The sequence below is a fragment of the Chroicocephalus ridibundus genome, chromosome 4 (assembly GCF_963924245.1).
Source record: "Chroicocephalus ridibundus chromosome 4, bChrRid1.1, whole genome shotgun sequence".
Taxonomy (NCBI): domain Eukaryota; kingdom Metazoa; phylum Chordata; class Aves; order Charadriiformes; family Laridae; genus Chroicocephalus; species Chroicocephalus ridibundus.
The window spans coordinates 1,768,823-1,785,970 of NC_086287.1; the positions used below are offsets into that span (position 1 = coordinate 1,768,823).

A 17,148-nucleotide genomic window follows, 5' to 3' on the forward strand; every position below is an offset into this window, starting at 1 on the left:
GGGGGGGAAAAGCGCTTGCCCCCCCCTCCCAGGGAGGGGATGCCCCTGCCTGCAGCCGCGGAGGGGGGGCTGTCACTTCTGCCCCGCTACTTCCCGGGGCAGCGACGGAGGGGGGGGGTCCCGGTGGTACCGGCTTTCCGGGGCTGGGGCCGGGGGGGGGAGGGGGGGGAATGGTTTCCGTTTCCACGCTCCTCGGGGGGTGGGGGGGGGCGGGGGGAAAGTCGTGGCTCCGAGGGACCCCGGTCGGGACCGGGGGGGGGGTTTCCCGGCTCGGTGCGATTCGAGGCGGGGGTTGGGGGGGGGGTTCCCCCGGCCGGTCCCTCCCCGCGGCCGGGCCCTTCCTGGGGAAGAGGAAGTGCCGAGCCCGGCCGCGCTGCCGGGTAGGGACCGGGGGGGGGCGGTGGATCCCGGGGGGGGGGTGTGTGTGGATCCCGCTGTTGGGAGGGGTTGGATCCCAGGGCGGGGGGGTGTATCCCGGTGTTGGGACGGGGGCGTTTGGATCATGGGGGGGGTGGATCCCGGGGGGGAGTGGGGGGGTGGATGCCGGTGGGGGGGTGGATCGCCGTGTTGGGGGGGGGGGGTTGGATGATGGGGGGGTGGATCCTGGTGTTGGGGGGGGGGTGTTGGATGATGGGTGGGGTGGATCCTTGGATCCCGGTGTTGGGGGGGGTTGGATCATTGTGGGGGGGTGGATCCCGGGGGGGTGTGGATCCCGGTGTTGGGGGGGGGTTGGATGATGGGGGGGGGTGGATCACGGGGGGGGGTGGATCATTGTGCAGGGGTGGATCCCGGGGGGGGTGGATCCCGGGGGGGGTGGATCCCGGTGTTGGGGGGGGTTGGATCATTGTGCGGGGGTAGATCCCGGGGGGGGGTGGATCATGGTGGGGGGGTAGATCCCGGGGGGGGGTGGATCATTGTGCGGGGGTGGATCCCGGGGGGGTGTGGATCCCGATGTTGGGGGTGGATCCCGGTGTTTGGGGGGGGGGGGGGGGGGGGGCGGGTTGGATCCCGAGGGGGGGGTCCGGGCCGGCCGGTGCCCGGGGCGGTGCTGGGGGATGCGCTGGCCCTGACTCAGATGCAGCTGAGCGGGGCCGGGCCGGGACGGGGGGGGGACGAGTGCGGAAAGTATTTTGCAATCTCGGCGTGTGACTGGGGCGGGCCACTTGCCGCTGGCCACGGCTGCGGGGACAGTGGCCGGGCCCTTGGAGTGTGTGTGTGTCCGTCCCCCCCTCCCGCCCCGTCCCCAGCCCTGTTGGACCCCCGGCCCCATTGACAGCCTCGCTCGCCCCGCAGCCCAGGGCCGTGGCCGCGGGGGTGGCGGGGGCCACCATGGGCTCCCTGTTCCGCAGCGAGGAGGTCTGCCTGGCCCAGCTCTTCCTCCAGTCCGCCTCGGCCTACAGCTGTGTCAGCGAGCTGGGCGAGCGGGGGCTGCTGGAGTTCAGGGACGTACGTGGGGGACGGGGGGGGACACGGGGGGGGCGGGGGGCGGGCGTGGGTGCAGTCGTTCTGGGGTCCCATGGGTGCAGGGGTGGGGGTCCGGGTGGTTTGGGATGCCCTGGGTGTAAGGGGTTTGGGGTGGGTGCCCGGGGTGCAGGGGGTGGGTGCAGTCGTTTTGGGGTCCCATGGGTGCAGGGGTGGGGGTCCGGGTGGGTTTGGGGTGCCCTGGGTGCAGGGGGTTTGGGGTGGGTGCCCGGGGTGCAGGGGGTGGGTGCAGTCGTTCTGGGGTCCCATGGGTACAGGGGTGGGGGTCCGGGTGGGATGGGGTGCTGTGGGTGCGGTGGGTTTGGGGTGGGCAGTTTGGGATGCCCTGGGTGCAGGGGGGGGTGGTCTGGGGGTGTTTGGGGTGCCCTGGGTGCAGGGGGTGGGTGCAGTCGTTTTGGGGTCCCATGGGTGCAGGGGGGGTGGTTTGGGTGGCTTTAGGAGCCCGGGGTGCAGGCGGTTTGGGGTGTGTGGGTTTGGATGCAGGGGGGTGGGTGCAGTTGTTTTGGGGTTCCCTGGGTGCAGGGGCTTTGGTCTGGGTGGTTTTGGCGTGCCCAGGGTGCAGGGGGTTTGGGGTGGGCAGTTTGGGGTGCCCTGGGTGCAGGGGGGTTGGGGTGGGCAGTTTGGGGTGCCCTGGGTGCAGGGGGGTTGGTCTGGGGGGGTTTGGGTGCCCCCGGGGGTGGGGAATTTGGGGTGGGTAGGTTTGGGGTGCCCTGAGTGCAGGGGGTTGGTCCGGGTGGGTTTGGGGTGCCCTGGGTGCAGGGGGTTTGGGGTGGGTGCCCGGGGTGCAGGGGGTGGGTGCAGTCGTTCTGGGGTCCCATGGGTGCAGGGGTGGGGGTCCGGGTGGGATGGGGTGCTGTGGGTGCGGTGGATTTGGGGTGGGCAGTTTGGGATGCCCTGGGTGCAGGGGGGTTGGTCTGGGGGTGTTTGGGGTGCCCTGGGTGCAGGGGGGGTGGTCTGGGGGTGTTTGGGGTGCCCTGGGTGCAGGGGGTGGGTGCAGTCGTTCTGGGGTCCCATGGGTGCAGGGGGGATGGTCCGGGTGGGTTTAGGAGTCCTGGGTGCAGGGGATTTGGGGTGGGTGGGTTTGGTTGCAGGGGGGTGGGTGCAGTCGTTATGGGGTTCCACGGGTGCAGGGGGGTGTGTGATTTGGGTGGGTTTGGGGTGCCCTTTGGGTGCAGGGGGTGGGTGCAGTCGTTTTGGGGTGCCCTGGGTGCAGGAGGATGGTCTGGGTGCATTTAGGAGCCCTGGGTGCAGGGTGGTTGGGGGGCATTTGGGGTCCCATGGGTGCAGGGGGTTGGTCTTGGGGGGTTGGTTTGGGGTGCCCTGGGTGCAGGGGGGGGGGGTGCAGTTGTTTTGGGGTTCCCTGGGTGCAGGGGCTTTGGTCTGGGTGGTTTTGGGGAGCCCAGGGTGCAGGGGGGTGGTAGCAGTTGTTTTGGGGTGCCCTGGGTGCAGTGGGTTTGGGGTGGGCAGTTTGGGGTGCCCTGGGTGCAGGGGGGTTGGTCTGGGGGGGTTTGGGTGCCCCGGGGGTGGGGAATTTGGGGTGGGCAGTTTGGGGTGCCCTGGGTGCAGGGGGTTGGTCCGGGTGGGTTTGGGGTGCCCGGGGTGCAGGGGATGGGTGCAGTGGGTTTGGGGTGGGTATTTTGGGGTGCCCTGGGCGCAGGGGATGGGTGCAGTTGTTTTGGGGAGCCCTGGGTGCAGGGGGTTGATCTGGGTGAATTTGGGGTGCCCTGGCCGCAGGGGTTGGGTGCAGCGGGGCTGGGGGGGGGGGCTATTTTGGGGTGCCCGGGGTGCAGGGGACCGTGCGCGTGCGTGCTTTGGGGTGCCGTGGGTGCCAGGGACTGGATTTGGGTGGTTTGGGGTGCCGTGGGTGGGGGTGATTTGGGCTGCCCCGCGGACATGGGGGGGCTGTGGCACGCTGCTGGGGCTGCCCGCCCCCCCGCCCCGGGATGCTCGAGCCGCCCCCCCCATCCGGCCGGAGCTGTGCCGTGACCGTGTGTGTGTGTGTGTGTCCCCCCCGACAGCTGAACCCCAAGGTGAGCCCCTTCCAGCGGCGCTTCGTGGGCGAGGTGCGGCGCTGCGAGGAGATGGAGAAGACCTTCAGTGAGTGCTGGGGGGCCGGGGGGGGGGGGGGAAGGGGGGGCAACACATGGGGCTGACTTGGGGGGTGGGCTGTGTGTATTTAGGGAGTGCCCCCCCCATCTTCTGAGGAGCGGCTGAGGGAGCTGGGGGTGTTCAGCCTGGAGAAGAGGAGGCTGAGGGGACACCTTCTCGCTCTCCACAGCTCCCTGAAAGGAGGGGGGAGCCGTGGGGGGGTCAGTCTCTTCTCCCAAGGAACAGGCCATGGGACAAGAGGAAACGGCCTCAAGTTGTGCCAGGGGAGGTTTAGGATGGATATTAGGAACAATTTTTACACGGAAGGGGTTGTCAAGCATTGGAAGAGGCTGCCCAGGGCAGTGGTGGGGTCGCCATCCCTGGAGGGATTCAAAGCCGGGCAGACGCGGAGCTGGGGGACGTGGGTTAGTGATGGCTTTTGGTAGTGTTGGGTTGATGGTTGGACTCGACGATCTGAAAGGTCCCTTCCAACCTTGACCATTCCACGATTCTATCTGGTGGTGGCTCTCACAGCCTTCCTGCAGCAGGAGCTGCGCGGTGCCATAGACCCGGTGCTGAGGGACGTGGTTTTTGGTAGCGTTGGGTTGATGGTTGGACTCAACGATCTGAAAGGTCCCTTCCAGCCTCGACATTGGTAGAATTCCAATTGATTGTATCTGACGGTGGTTCTCGCAGCCTTCCTGCAGCAGGAGCTGCGCGGTGCCTTAGACGCGGTGCTGAGGGACATGGGTCAGTGATGGTTCTTGGTAGCGCTGGGTTGATGGTTGGACTCAACGATCTGAAAGGTCCCTTCCAAGGTCGACAATTCGATGAATCTGATGGTGGTTCTCGCAGCCTTCCTGCAGCAGGAGCTGCGCGGTGCCGTAGACGTGGTGCTGAGGGACGTGGTTTGGTGGTGGGTTTTGGGAGCGTGGGGTTGATGGTTGGACTCAACATGGGTTAGCGATGGTTTGTGGTAGCGTTGGGTTGATGGTTGGACTTCGTGATCTGAAAAGTCCCTTCCGACTTTGACAATTCCGTGATTCCCTCTGACGGTGGTTCTCGCAGCGTTCCTGCAGCAGGAGCTGCGCAGTGCCGGCCGGGCGCTGGGGCCGTGTCCCGAGGAGCCGCGGGCGCCGCTGGCGCGGGAGGCCCTGCGGGTGCAGGAGCAGTCGGAGCAGCTGGCGCAGGAGCTGCGGGAGGTCAGCCGCAACCGGGCGTCCCTGCGCGGCCGCCTGCGGGAGCTGCGCCAGTACCTCCACGTCCTGCGCGAGGGACAGCGCTTCACCAGCCTGCCGGTGGGTCCTCGGCGGGGGGGGCAGGGGGGGCAAAAAGGGGGTCCCCCGCCATCCCGGGGGTGCCGCCTTGCGCCCCGCTTTGCCCCAGCCTCATCTCTTTGCTCCCCGTCGCCGCAGGCCCCCCTGGGCTCCCCGCCGCGGCCGCGGGCGCTCTCCGAGCGTGAGCCCATCCTCGACCCTTCCCTGCACCAGCACCTTGACCGCAAGATCAAGTAAGTGGGGCTGGCGTGTGGGGCCGGGGGGCGGAGAGGGGCCGTGGGGCAGGGGCTTGGCCATGGGGCAGGAGTCGTGGGTATGGGTGTAGGGTAAGGGTTGGAGATGGGCCGTGGGGCAGGGGCTTGGCCATGGGGCAGGTGGGAAAGCTGCAGGATAAGGGTTGGAGATGGGCTATGGGGCAGTGGTGTGGCCATGGGGCAGGAATCGTGGATAAGGGTGTAGGGTAAGGGTTGGAGATGGGCCGTGGGGCAGGGGCTTGGCCATGGGGTGATGGACGTGGCTGTAGGATAAGACTTGGAGATGGGCCATGGGGCAACCACATGGCCATGGGGCAGGAGTCGTGGGTATGGGTGTAGGGTGAGGGTTGGAGATGAGTCATGGGACAGGGGCTTGGCCATGGGGCAGCTGGAAAAGTTGTGGGATAAGGGCTGGAGATGGGCCGTGGGGCAGTGGCATGGCCATGGGGCAGGAATCGTGGGTAAGGGTTGGAGAGGAGCCATGGGGCAGTGGCCTGGCCATGGGGCAGGTGGCAAAGCTGTGGGATAAGGGTTGGAGATGGGCCATGGAGGAACAACGTGGCCGTGGGGCAGGGAATGTGGGTGAGGCTTGGAGGTGGGCTGTGGGGCAGTGGCAGGGCCATGGGGCAGTGGCATGGCCATGGGGCAACTGGTACGCCTGTAGGAGAAGGGCTGGAGATGAGCCATAGGGCGGTGGCGTGGCCGTGGGGCACGGCTGTAGGAGGAGGTGTGGGGAGGAGCCGTGGGGCAGGGGCCTGGCCGTGGGGCAGCCGTGCCCGTCCCAGCGCCCTCGCTGTGTCCCCGCAGCTTCGTGGCCGGCGTCATTCACCCGTGGCGGGTGAGCGCCTTCGAGCGGCTGCTGTGGCGTGCCTGCCGTGGCTACCTGGTGGCCAGCTTCGTGGAGATGCCCGAGCCCATGGAGGACCCGGCCACGGTGAGCGGGGTGCCGGGGTTGGGGGGTGGGTGGGTGCGGGGGGCGCTGGCAGGGAAGGGGGGACCCGGGACTGACGTGGGCTGTGGTGTCCCCAGGGCGAGACCATCACCTGGGTCATCTTCCTCATCTCCTACTGGGGCGAGCAGATCGGGCAGAAGATCCGCAAGATCTCGGACTGGTGAGCCGCTGGCCCCGCGCCGCGTAGAGGTTTATTTAGCGAGACCCGCTCCGGACCGTGCCCCCCCTCCCACCCCCCCCACCATGGGGACGTGCTGGGCCACCCCGGGGAGCCCTGGCGCCCCCCGACGCGGTGGCGTCCATCTGTCCCAGCTTCCACTGCCACGTGTACCCCTACCCGGAGAGCGAGGCCAGCCGGGCGGACACCATGAACGGGTTGCACAGCCAGATCCAGGACCTCAGCGTGGTGAGCTGGCCACCACAGCGGGGCGACAAGGGGGTCCACAGCGGGACCCCCACGTCCCTGACCCATGCGGGGCACCCGCAGGTGCTGGAGGAGACGGAGCAGTACCTGGCGCAGGTGCTGGACAAGGTGGTGCTGGCGCTGCCCACCTGGCGGGTGCAGGTGCAGAAGATGAAGGCCATCTACCTCGTCCTCAACCAGTGCAGCTTTGATGTCACCGAGAAGTGCCTTATTGCCGAGGTCTGGTGCCCCGTGCGGGACCTCACTCAAGTGCAGGACGCCCTGCGCCAGGGATCGGTGGGTTGCTTGGTGTCCCCATGTCCTTGTGCCAGGGGTTGCATGGAGTCCCCATGTCCTTGTGCTGGGGTTTGCTGGGTGTCCCCCTGTCCTTGTGCTGGGGTTGCTCAGTGTCCCCATGTCCTTGTGCTGGGGTTTGCTTGGTGTCCCCATGTGCTCATGCCAGGGGTTGCTCAGTGTCCCCCTGTCCTTGTGCTGGCGTTTGCTTGGTGTCCCCATATCCTTATACCAAGGGTTGCTTGGTGGTCCCCACATCCTCATGCCAGGGGTTGCTTGGTGTCCCCAAGTCTTTGTGCTGGGGTTTGCTTGGTGTCCCCACATCCTCGTGCCAGGGGTTGCTTGGTGTCCCCACGTCCTTGTGTTGGGGTTTGCTTGGTGCCTCCACGTCCTCATGCCAGGGATTTCTTGGTGCTCCCATGTCCTCACGCCAGAGGTGGCTTGGTGTCCCCATGTCCTCCTGCCGTGGTGGGACGGGTGCCGGGCAGGGGGGTGCCGTGGGTGAGGCTCCGGGTGCTTTCCCCGCAGTACAAGAGCGGCTCGAGCGTGGAGTGCTTTGTGCAGCGCATCCCCACCTCCGAGAGTCCCCCCACCCTCATCCGCACCAACAAGTTCACCGCCGGCTTCCAGAGCATCGTGGACGCCTACGGGGTGGCCAGCTACCAGGAGGTGAACCCCGGTAAGGTCCCCCGGCCCCCTCCCACGGCCCAGGGCTGGGGCAGGGGACCCGTGTGACATGGTCCCTGTGGCCCCCCCCCACAGCACCCTACGCCATCATCACCTTCCCCTTCATCTTCGCCATCATGTTTGGGGACGTGGGGCACGGGCTGCTCATGTTCCTCTTCGCTCTCTGGATGGTGCTGTACGAGAACAGCCCCAGCCTGCGGCAGGCCAGCAACGAGGTGAGTGGGACATGGCGGCGGGGCCAGGCTTGGAGGTGTGGGACATGGCTGGGGGCGTGGGGTGGGCCTGAGGACATGGGGTGGACTTGGAGACACGGGATGGGGTTGGTGGTATGGGATGGGGCTGGTGGTGTGCGACAGGGACAGTCCCCATGCCCTCGTGCCAGGGATTGCTTGGTGTCCCCATGTCCTCGTGCTGGGGTTTGCTTGGTGTCCCCATGTCCTCATGCCAGGGGCTGCTTGGTGTCCCCATGTCCTCGTGCTGGGGTTTGCTTGGTGTGGGCTTGGAGATGTGGGATGGGGTTGGTGGTACGGGATGGGGCTGGTGGTGTGCGACAGGGACAGTATGGGGCAGGGTTGGTGGTGCGGGAGGGGGATGGCGTGGGGCAGAGGAGGTGGTGTGGGATGTGGGAGCCATGTTTGTCCCGTCCCCACCCCACCCCAGATCTGGCAGACATTCTTTGAGGGGCGCTACCTCATCCTGCTCATGGGGGCCTTCTCCATCTACACCGGCTTCATCTACAACGAGTGCTTCAGCAAAGCCACCGTCATCTTCCCCTCTGCCTGGAGCGTGGCCACCATGGCCAACCACTCCTCTTGGAGGTGGGACCCCCAACCCCCCTGTGACCCCCCCCCCCCCCCCAGGTCCCTCCCTGGGCTGACACCCCCTCGCTCTCCCCACAGCTCTGCCTACCTCGCCACCCACCCGTCCCTCACCCTGGACCCCAACGTCACCGGCGTCTTCCAAGGGCCTTATCCTTTCGGGATCGACCCCGTGAGTGTCCCGTGGGGGAGAGGACGGGGTGGCACCCTGGGTGGGGTGGCCCAGAGTCTCACCCACCTCGTCCACGACAGATCTGGAGCTTGGCCACCAACCACCTCAACTTCCTCAACTCCTTCAAGATGAAGATGTCGGTGGTGCTGGGCATCGTGCACATGGGCTTCGGCGTCCTGCTGGGGGTCTTCAACCACCTGTGAGTCCCCGTTGGCTGCACCCGCGGGCTCTGGCCACCCATGGTCGTGCTAAGGGGACCGGGTGGGGTGGGCGAGTGGGGTCCAGGGTTGGGAGCCCAGGCTGAGCGTGGCTGATGTCCCCCTGCCCAGGCACTTCCAGCAGCGGCACCGGTTGGTGCTGGAGTTCCTGCCTGAGATGGTTTTCCTCCTGGCGCTCTTCGGCTACCTCGTCTTCCTCATCTTCTACAAGTGGATCAAGTTCAGCGCCGCCAACTCCCGGCTGGCCCCCAGCATCCTCATCCACTTCATCGACATGTTCCTCTTCACCTCCAACGCCGGCAACCTCCCGCTCTACCGGGGGCAGGTAGCGGCCCGCCGAGATGGGGGGCGCCCACGGGGGGGGACTCTTTGCCCAGGGGGGGCCGGGTGTGACAAGTGGGGCCGTTCTCAGCTCGGGTACCCGGTTGCCAGGGAGGGGGAACCTGAAGCGGTGTCCCTTGTGCCGCAGGTGCCGGTGCAGACCGTGCTGGTGGTGCTGGCGCTGGCGTCGGTGCCCGTCCTGCTCCTGGGGACACCGCTCTACCTGTGCTGCCGGCGGCGCGCGCCGAGGACGGGCCACCACGGGGTAAGGTTGGGGTGACGGCGGGGAGGGGGCTCAGCTGGGGGGAGTCAGGTCTCACTGTCGGTGCCATCCCCGTGCAGCCGGTGGCCACCGGGGACGAAGAGCCGCTGCTGGAGGGGCAGGAGGCCGGCAACTCCGTCAACGCCACCAAGGAGGACGTGGAGAGCGGGGGGCACAGCCCCGACGCCCAGGTGAGGGGCGCGCCCGCCCCCGGTGGGCTCGGGCGGTGGGGTGGGGGTGACCGTGCCCCCCTCCCCCCCACCCCACCCCATGCCGATGTCCCGTGTCCCCCCCCCCCACCCCGTCCCTGCAGCACCTGGATTTCGCCGAGATCTTCATGCACCAGGCGATCCACACCATCGAGTACTGCCTGGGCTGCGTCTCCAACACCGCCTCCTACCTGCGCCTCTGGGCGCTCAGCCTGGCCCATGCCCGTGAGTGTCCCCCCGGCACACCCCCCCCCAACCCCCGACTCTGGGCAGAGCCTGACCCGCTCTGTGTCCCCGTCGTCCCCCCCCGCTCCGTGCCCCCGCAGAGCTCTCGGAGGTCCTGTGGACCATGGTGATGCGCAACGGCTTCGTGCGGCTGAGCTACGCGGGCGGCGTGGTGCTGGTGCCCGTCTTCGCCGCCTTCGCCGTGCTGACGGTGGCCATCCTGCTGGTGATGGAGGGGCTCTCCGCCTTCCTCCACGCTCTGCGCCTGCACTGGTGAGCTCTGGGGCGGGGGGGCGGGGTGGAGGGGTGCCGGTGGGACGGGGTGACCGACACCCACCCCCCGCCCACCCCTCCCCAAAATGCTGCTCCTCACCGGGCCTTCTCTTTCGGCAGGGTGGAATTCCAGAATAAGTTTTACGTGGGCGCCGGGTACAAGCTGTGCCCCTTCGCCTTCGCGCCCGATGTCGGGGAGTAGCCGCGCCGGGGCGGGGGGGGGGGGCAGGCGCTCGGAGCATCCACCGGATCCAGTCCTCGGCTGGGGGGTACTGGGAGGCAGGGCTTCCCCCCCCGCCCCCGACTCCGACGGTCTCCAAACCCCCGGGGCTGGGGGGGCAGCGGGGGTCTGGCCGCGGCATCCCCCCGGCCCCCTCCTCGGCCGCGAATAAAGCCGTCCCCGTGGCTCGTCCCCAGCTCTGCGTCTCCGTCCCCCCTGCCGTGGGCTGGGTGGGGGGGTCTCGGAAGTTGGGGGGTGGGGGGGCGGCAAGGGGTGGCCCCCCATTACTGCTGCCCGTAGCTGAAAGCGGTGCCCGCGGCGGTGCCGTAGGCGCTGAGGGGGGGGAAGGTGGGCAGGGGGTAGGGCAGGGCACGGGGCTTGGCCCCCACGTAGATGCCGGGGGGGCAGGCGAGGGGCTGGAAGGGGGGCGCGGGCAGCTCGGGGAAGCTGGGGGGAGCCACCGGTGGGGCCGGTTGGGGGGTGACGGCGGTGGCCAGTGCCCCACGGCCCCGGGGAGCCCCCGGCGGGGGGAGAGACAGCAACAGGGGGTCAGCCCCCCCTCCAGCCCCCCTACCTTTCTCCTGCTTCTCGGGGCGGGGGGGCAGCGCGGTGGCCCGGGCGCGGGGCAAGGAGCCCAGCAGGCTCCCCGCCGGCACCCCACACCTGCGAGAGAGATGGTGGTGGTGGTGGTGGGGGCGCTCAGGGGGGAGGCGAGGAGCCCCTCATCGTGGCATCGGGGCGGCGGTCAGGGGACGGGGTGGGAGGGGGGGGGGGGGGACACGTACCACGGCTCGGGCTCGCCGTCCCGAAATCCCTTGGCGAAGGGGTTGCTGGCGATCTTCAGCTGGGTGATCTGTGGAGGGGAACGGGGTCAGGGGGTCCCTGGGATGGGGGACACACACACACACACAACACCCCGATGTCCCCGTGTCCTGTTGTCCCCCCCCGCCCCACCCGGGGCTCACCCGGTGGTTCTGGTAAGCCGTCACCGCCATGAACTGGGTCTCGGGGAAGCTGAAGGACTTGAAGTTCTGGTGGGCGAAGCGCTCGCTGTCCCGCCGCGGGTCCACGAAGACGACGTGGAAGCGGGGCTGGTAGCGGTGCATGGAGTTGAGGATGATCTATGGCGGGGGGGGGAGGGGGGGAAGGAGAAAGAGAGGGGAGGTGGGCAGATCAACCCCCCTGAAGGGGTGCGTGGCATCCTCCCCCCACCCCTCCATCTCCCACCCCGGGGTTGGGTCCTCACGTGGCCGTTGTCGTCCAGGAGGTTGTTGGTCAACTTGAGCTTGTCGAAGGAGACGATCTGCCGCATCCATTGGGCGCCCTTGGCCGGCGAGTCGGGGTGGAAGTGGACGCGGCCGGGGGCTGCGGGGTCGGCACGTCCCGCCGCCAGCCAGGAGGAGCTGTGGAAGGCGTACCTGCATCGGGGAGCAGGGGGGGGGCGGCGCTCAGCACCGCCAGGATCCGTCCCCCCCACCCCAGCATCCCCATCCCCACCTGTATCTCTTGTCATCCAGCGGGACAAAGTCCATGAGCAGGACGTAGTCGGCCAACGGGTCCAGCCCCGACAGCTTCACCTGGAAGGTGGGGAACATCCTCCTGCGGGGAAAAAAAGGGGGTGGGAAAGGGGGTGCCCCCACCCCGGCGGCACCTCCCTCTCCCCGCAGCGGTACCTACCTGCCCGCCTTGGTGACGATCATCTCGGTGCCCAGGCGGTTGAACTCTTCCCAAAGGCTGCCCATCTCCAGCCGCGCCGCGGCGTGGCACACGCGCCGGTTCTTGCCGCCGGCCCCCAGCCCTTCGCTTGCCCACCCCAGGCCGGCGCCGCAGGGGGGGCCCTCGCCCGGCCCCCCCAGGAAGGCTGCAGAGGGGCGAGGGGGTGTTGGGGGTGTCCTGCGCCCCAGATGTGGGAGCAGACCCCCCTGCATCACCAACCACCCCATCGCATCCTCCCTCTGCGCAGGGGGTGGGAGGACCGTGGGGTCCTGGCCCCCCGCCACAGTGGGGTTTTATCCCCCTGTTATGATCCGCTGCGCCCCAAAAACACCACGGGACCCCACCGCCAGGCTGGGGGGAGCGTTGCCCACCGTGGGTTTTACCTGCCATGGGTGCAGCGGGTGGGAGGGAGGCGTCCGTGGCTCCGTCCCCCGTCTCGGTGGCGGCGGCGGGGACCCCAATGCAGCCCCCTCCCAGCGCAGCGCCAGCTCCGGACTGTCCCCCGCAGCCTGCCGGGGGGTTTTATGCCCCAGCTCGGGGGTGGAGACGCGGGGGCCGGAGCACAGCCCCCTTTCCCCAACCTGCCTTTGCGCCTTGACGCGATGATGATGATGATGATGGACGGGGGGCGAGCGGTGGCCATGGGACCACCGGGACCACCGCTGGTCCCCAGCCGGATTGCGGGGTGCCCTGGGCTGGGGAGGGACGGCTCTCTTGGGGTGTCCTTGTCCCCTTCATGTCACAGGTGCGAGCGGGGGGAGATGGGGGCCCGCTCCAACCCTCTCCCCTGGGTGCCGGCGGCTCGGCCGACAGCCTCCCGTCAACACCCAGTATTAAAAGCCATGGCAAGGTGTTGAGGCATCCGCAACGCGCCGGCTGCTCCTGCAGAGCCTCTGCGGCTCCGGGGAGGGGGAGGAAAGGCGTCCCCCCCTTTCTTCTGCACCCATCCCAAATGCTGGTCCCATCTCTGCTGTGCTCCCCGGGACCCCCCGGTCCCTGTCCCCTCCACCCCACACCTCCCGTGGCGACGCTCGATACTGCTCTGACAGCGGGAGATGGATGGGGACGCGCCGGCGCCGCGGGGGCAAGGGATGCGCGCGGGGAGGTGACTGACGCAGGGATGGGGGGCTGTGGTTGGGAGGGGGGGAAGCAGAGGGGCTGCTCCGGAGTCCATCCCCCCCCCCAACTCCCCTCTGAACTGCGATGGGGCCACAGGAACCATCTCATTGCACACCACGGGAGGGTATTTGGGTGGGATGAGGGATGCTGGGGGTCTGGGGACGGGTCTGGAGGGAACGGGGGACACCCTCACGGGGATGCTGACGGCTCTCTGTCCCCCGTGGTACCCAGGTGATGGTGGCACTGGGCTGAAATCCCTCCCTGCTTTGCACAGCGGCGGCCGTTTTCTCCAAAATGGGGCTCCGCCTTCACTTCTTCTTTGGGGTCGGTGCTTAAATCCTTCCTGTGGCCACCGTAACGGAGAGGAAACCCACTGGTCCCCGTCGGCTGCAAGGTGGCCAAGGGCAGCACTGGGTTTTGGGAGCGGGAGTGATGCAAAACGGGGAGGGACATCTCCCCAAGCCCCGCTGCGTCCGTCACATCCCCACACATGTCCCCTCGCCCCGCGGCGCCGGCTCGGCCCCATCCATCTCCCGCTGTCAGCCGGGCCGTGGCCGCGGGGCCGGTATCGAGCGGGGAGATGAGGAGGTGCGAGAGGCGGCGCTGACAGCGGGGAGGAGGAGGATGGAGGGGGGGGACTCAGCCCCAGGTAGGACCGGATCTGCCAGGGCTCATCCACGGCATCGCACCGCTGATTTTTCTGCTGGAGAAAGGCAAGGATGTGGCCCTGGAAGGGTTTTAAACCCCAAACGCTGCCCAGAGCACCCTCAGGGATGGGCGACCTCTGGCTCCGAGTCAGTAAAACACCAGTTCCCAGCATCCGAGGCGATGTCTAATGCGACCCCACTGGGAACAGTTTCTCCTCACCGAGAGCCTGGATCTGGCCGAGATTTGGTGGGAATCCGTGTGACGTGCATTTTCCTTTCGTGTTTGGCTCTGGGAGGTTTCAGCCTCCTGCCCCACTCGCGGCTCAGCGGAGGGTGTGGGTCAGGGCTAAGCCAACTCCCACTCTGCAACATACATCCTCCCACCTTATCCCACAGTGGTTTCTGCTGCCCTCAGCACTCGCCTTTGCTGAGGGCAGTAGAAAGAGGATCACCACATCTCCTGTCGGGCTTGGGAACCTCCGTCAGAGCCACCAGAGACAGGGCCAGCCCTAGAACTTCCCTTCATCCCTTCAGAAGGGCCCTTTTCCCCACTTGCTGCCCCTTTCAGTCCTTCTTCGTGCTCTTTATCTCCTCTTTCTCATCACCTTCCTTCCAGTTTTGGACACCTCAGGTTCTCCTTTGCCCTTTTGGCCGGTGGGTTTCCAGCGTGATGGGTGGAAGAAGGTAAATGTCATCACCAAGATGGAGGGCACCAGGACTGTGGTCTGCATCGGTCCCCAGCAGGATTAAGAAGCAAATCACCCCTGAAGCCCTCTCCAGGCTGAGGAAGGACAGGAGGGTGACTGTGACCACCCAGCATGGATGTGCCAAGGGCAAGTCATGCTTGGCCAACCCGAGTGCCATGGGTGATGAGATGATGGCTGTGTGGATGCAAAGGGGAGCAGTGGATGGCGTTTACCTCAACTTTAGCAAGGTCGCCACAATCTTCTGTTGGCTCCTTGCAGCCAAACTTGTGAGCTATGGTTTGCAAACAAGGAATTTAAGATGGGTAGAAAGGTGGGTCATCGTCCATGGTGCCTGGGACTGCTGATGGACCCTGTGACCAGCCCTGGCTCAGCCCCTGCAGGACCGTGCCCCATTGGCGAGGTCCCCCTCAGCTCCCTGGTGTGATAACGTCAAACACGGTGCTTGTGGAGCTGCTACTGTCTCTGAAATGTTCAAAAAGTGGACGTGAAAATGGGGCTTTGTTGTGTGGCTTGCTCTGAAGAGAGCCCAAAGCCCTGTTGTTCACTCAAGTTGAGGTCATCTCCTCAGGGTACACTTCTCCGAACTAAGTGCAGAGAAAAAATAATGACCTGCTTTGGGCTTTGCCACTCTCCTGGGGCTCAAAGAGATTCCCAGTCCCCAAATCCCCAAATTACGTGAAATAGTAAGGGTGTTTGCTGATGGTGGTTTATTTTCAAGCTCTCCTGCAGAGCTTCAGGCACACACGTCTTCACACCCACCTCCAAGACCATCAGGAGGGAAGCAGAGACAGTGCTGAGATGTAAGTGAGGGTCATTGTTTTTCAGCCCAAGCTGGAGCTCCAGTAGCAGACTCACGAGCAAGGATGGTGCGTGCTGAGCCGCCCAGCTCCCGTAACTGTCCCTTGCAAAAAAGAAACGGCTCCCGTCTTCATCTCATGCCCTACCTGCAGGGTCCTGGGCTTCAGTTCTCCTTGATACTCTGGACTTTCCACCGAAACCAGGGAGCTGGTTGCCCTGTGTCCTCACCATGCAACTGCTGAGACGGGTGGTCAGGAGATCACCCTGTTGGAGAGCACGCTCAGGAAGCTTCCTCTCCCCATTGACTGCAAAGGGCTCCTGGATGAGGACCAGAAGCTTTCCTGTAAACTATGTTTAGGGACCTTATCATTGCTGAGATGAGGCAGGTCCAAGAGATGATTTTTTTTTCCCTCAAAAATATTTTCAGTGAGAGATTGCTTAGCTTTGGGGGTTACTCATGTCCATTTGAAGACTGAGGAACGGGCTAAAGACCTAGGAAAAGCTTTTCTAGCTAAAGCAGTGTATCAGGAGGGATGGGAATCCAATATAAACCTCGGCGTAAAGTTTCATAGTTGGGAAGAAGTCGCAGCAAAGGGGGAAGAAGTGGGTGGTTGGCAAATGCTGAGGAGAGGGTGAATAACCAGCTCTGCACTGTAGAAGCACCACGTTTCTCTGTGTTTCAGGTTGAGCTGGATGATCTCGGAGTCCCAGACTGAACACCAGCACGGGGGATGAAATGCGGCACCAAGGTAAAGCTACTCAGGTGCGTAACCTCCCTACGGCTTTTCATGGAGGTCATTGCTGAACATCCAGGAGCGAGCCAGAGGACCATGCACCACGCTGGCCTCTGGTGCTCAAGCAAAGCTTTGCCTTTGCGGCACCCCCTTTGTTTTACCCGCCCTAGGATGTGACTTTTGGCAAGCTCTTTCTAATTGATCAGTGCCTAAACTCTTCCTTTAGATCTTGTGTGATTGTCTCCAAGCAGGTCCCACTGCCAAGAGGGTTTTCCACCTGGGAGATACCTGCCTGTTGTAGAAGAAACCTCCACCAAAGCGTTCATACAGAAAGCACACGTCCAACTAATGGCAGAAATCAATTGCACCCAAGTGACTGAGTTCAGCCTAATGGGGTTCACAGAGGAGCCAGTGGCTCAGGTCACCCTCTTTCTGATGTTTCTACTCATCTATCTTTTCACCATCCTGGGGAACCTGGGGATGATCGCATTAATCAGGGCCAGCCCTCAGCTCCACTCCCCCATGTATTATTTCCTGGGCAACCTGGCTTTTGTAGACCTCTGTTCTTCCACCGGCATCACCCCCAAGATGTTGGTTGACTTAATGTCAGAGAAGAAGGGCATTGCTTATGTGGGGTGCGTGGCCCAGGTTTTCATTTTTGATCTTTTTGGGATGACTGAATGCTTCCTGCTGGCGATGATGGCGTATGACCGTTACATGGCCATTTGCCATCCCCTGGTGTATCCCCTTGTCATGTCCCCAAAATACTGTTTCCAGCTGGTGACAGGGTCGTATCTCATGGGGTTGACCAATGGCATGGGACAGACTATCTGCATGTCCAGTTTATCATTCTGCGGCTCCAGAGTCATCGACCTGTTCTTCTGTGACATTTCCCCTCTGATATCACTCTCGACCTCCAACACCACCTTCAGCCGCATTATCCTAACAACTTCAGCATCTTTATTCGGCCTGTCCAGCGGCCTGATTGTCCTGGTCTCCTACGTGGCCATCATCTCTGCCATCCTGAACATCCGTTCAGCTGAGGGCATGCGCAAAGCCTTCTCCACCTGTGCCTCCCACATCACCACGGTGAGCATCTTCTACGGGACGTCCCTTTTTGTGTACTTAAAGCCCAGCTCAGACAGCTCGAGAGACGACAAATGGGCTGCAGTGGTCTACACGGTGGTGACTCCCATGCTGAACCCCTTGATCTACAGCCTGAGGAATAAGGAGGTGAAAGAGGCCTTGAGGAGGCTCACAAAACCAAAATGA

At 65.2% G+C, this 17,148-nt stretch overlaps 3 protein-coding genes across 4 annotated transcripts; 2 read left to right on the plus strand and 1 right to left on the minus strand.

The window, feature by feature from the left end:
• Window positions 1-305: 305 nt before the first annotated feature.
• On the plus strand, window positions 306-10,347 carry TCIRG1 (T cell immune regulator 1, ATPase H+ transporting V0 subunit a3). Of its 2 annotated transcripts, none has more exons than XM_063333391.1 (20): window positions 306-380; window positions 1,294-1,446; window positions 3,501-3,579; window positions 4,639-4,868; window positions 4,986-5,080; window positions 5,909-6,035; window positions 6,131-6,213; window positions 6,366-6,459; window positions 6,541-6,753; window positions 7,279-7,429; window positions 7,513-7,652; window positions 8,098-8,255; window positions 8,337-8,427; window positions 8,508-8,626; window positions 8,757-8,970; window positions 9,115-9,231; window positions 9,309-9,419; window positions 9,542-9,662; window positions 9,764-9,935; window positions 10,056-10,347. In XM_063333391.1, exons 2-20 carry the CDS (start codon window positions 1,330-1,332, stop codon window positions 10,135-10,137), a joined length of 2,514 nt encoding a protein of 837 aa, XP_063189461.1. In that variant the 5' UTR covers window positions 306-380; window positions 1,294-1,329; the 3' UTR covers window positions 10,138-10,347. The 2 variants fall into 2 exon arrangements, with proteins under 2 accessions (XP_063189461.1, XP_063189462.1); XM_063333392.1 differs by lacking the exon at window positions 306-380 and adding an exon at window positions 1,019-1,211.
• Window positions 10,348-10,439: 92 nt separating this feature from the next.
• Window positions 10,440-12,261, minus strand: TBX10 (T-box transcription factor 10). The gene is made up of 7 exons (XM_063331586.1): window positions 12,255-12,261; window positions 11,833-12,016; window positions 11,664-11,754; window positions 11,402-11,578; window positions 11,121-11,276; window positions 10,941-11,008; window positions 10,440-10,602 (listed from the first exon to the last, which is right to left on the minus strand). Exons 1-7 carry the CDS (start codon window positions 12,259-12,261, stop codon window positions 10,440-10,442), a joined length of 846 nt encoding a protein of 281 aa, XP_063187656.1.
• A 3,878-nt stretch (window positions 12,262-16,139) lies between these two features.
• Window positions 16,140-17,148, plus strand: LOC134514972 (olfactory receptor 5G3-like). Its single transcript, XM_063333437.1, has one exon. The coding sequence runs from the start codon at window positions 16,225-16,227 to the stop codon at window positions 17,146-17,148; it is 924 nt and encodes a 307-aa protein (XP_063189507.1). The 5' UTR covers window positions 16,140-16,224.

Excerpts from the sequence above, each read along its gene's own strand:
- TCIRG1 (XM_063333391.1), top strand. The coding sequence starts at position 1,330 with ATGGGCTCCCTGTTCCGCAGCGAGGAGGTCTGCCTGGCCCAGCTCTTC. Across the intron at positions 6,214-6,365 it reads ATCCGCAAGATCTCGGACTG|CTTCCACTGCCACGTGTACC; the intron begins GTGAGCCGCTGG and ends CATCTGTCCCAG. Across the intron at positions 8,971-9,114 it reads TCCCGCTCTACCGGGGGCAG|GTGCCGGTGCAGACCGTGCT; the intron begins GTAGCGGCCCGC and ends CTTGTGCCGCAG.
- TBX10 (XM_063331586.1), bottom strand. Across the intron at positions 11,579-11,663 it reads ACTTTGTCCCGCTGGATGAC|TGCAGGTACGCCTTCCACAG; the intron begins AAGAGATACAGG and ends CCTGCTCCCCGA. Across the intron at positions 11,009-11,120 it reads CGGCTTACCAGAACCACCGG|ATCACCCAGCTGAAGATCGC; the intron begins GTGAGCCCCGGG and ends TCCCCTCCACAG.
- LOC134514972 (XM_063333437.1), top strand. The coding sequence starts at position 16,225 with ATGGCAGAAATCAATTGCACCCAAGTGACTGAGTTCAGCCTAATGGGG.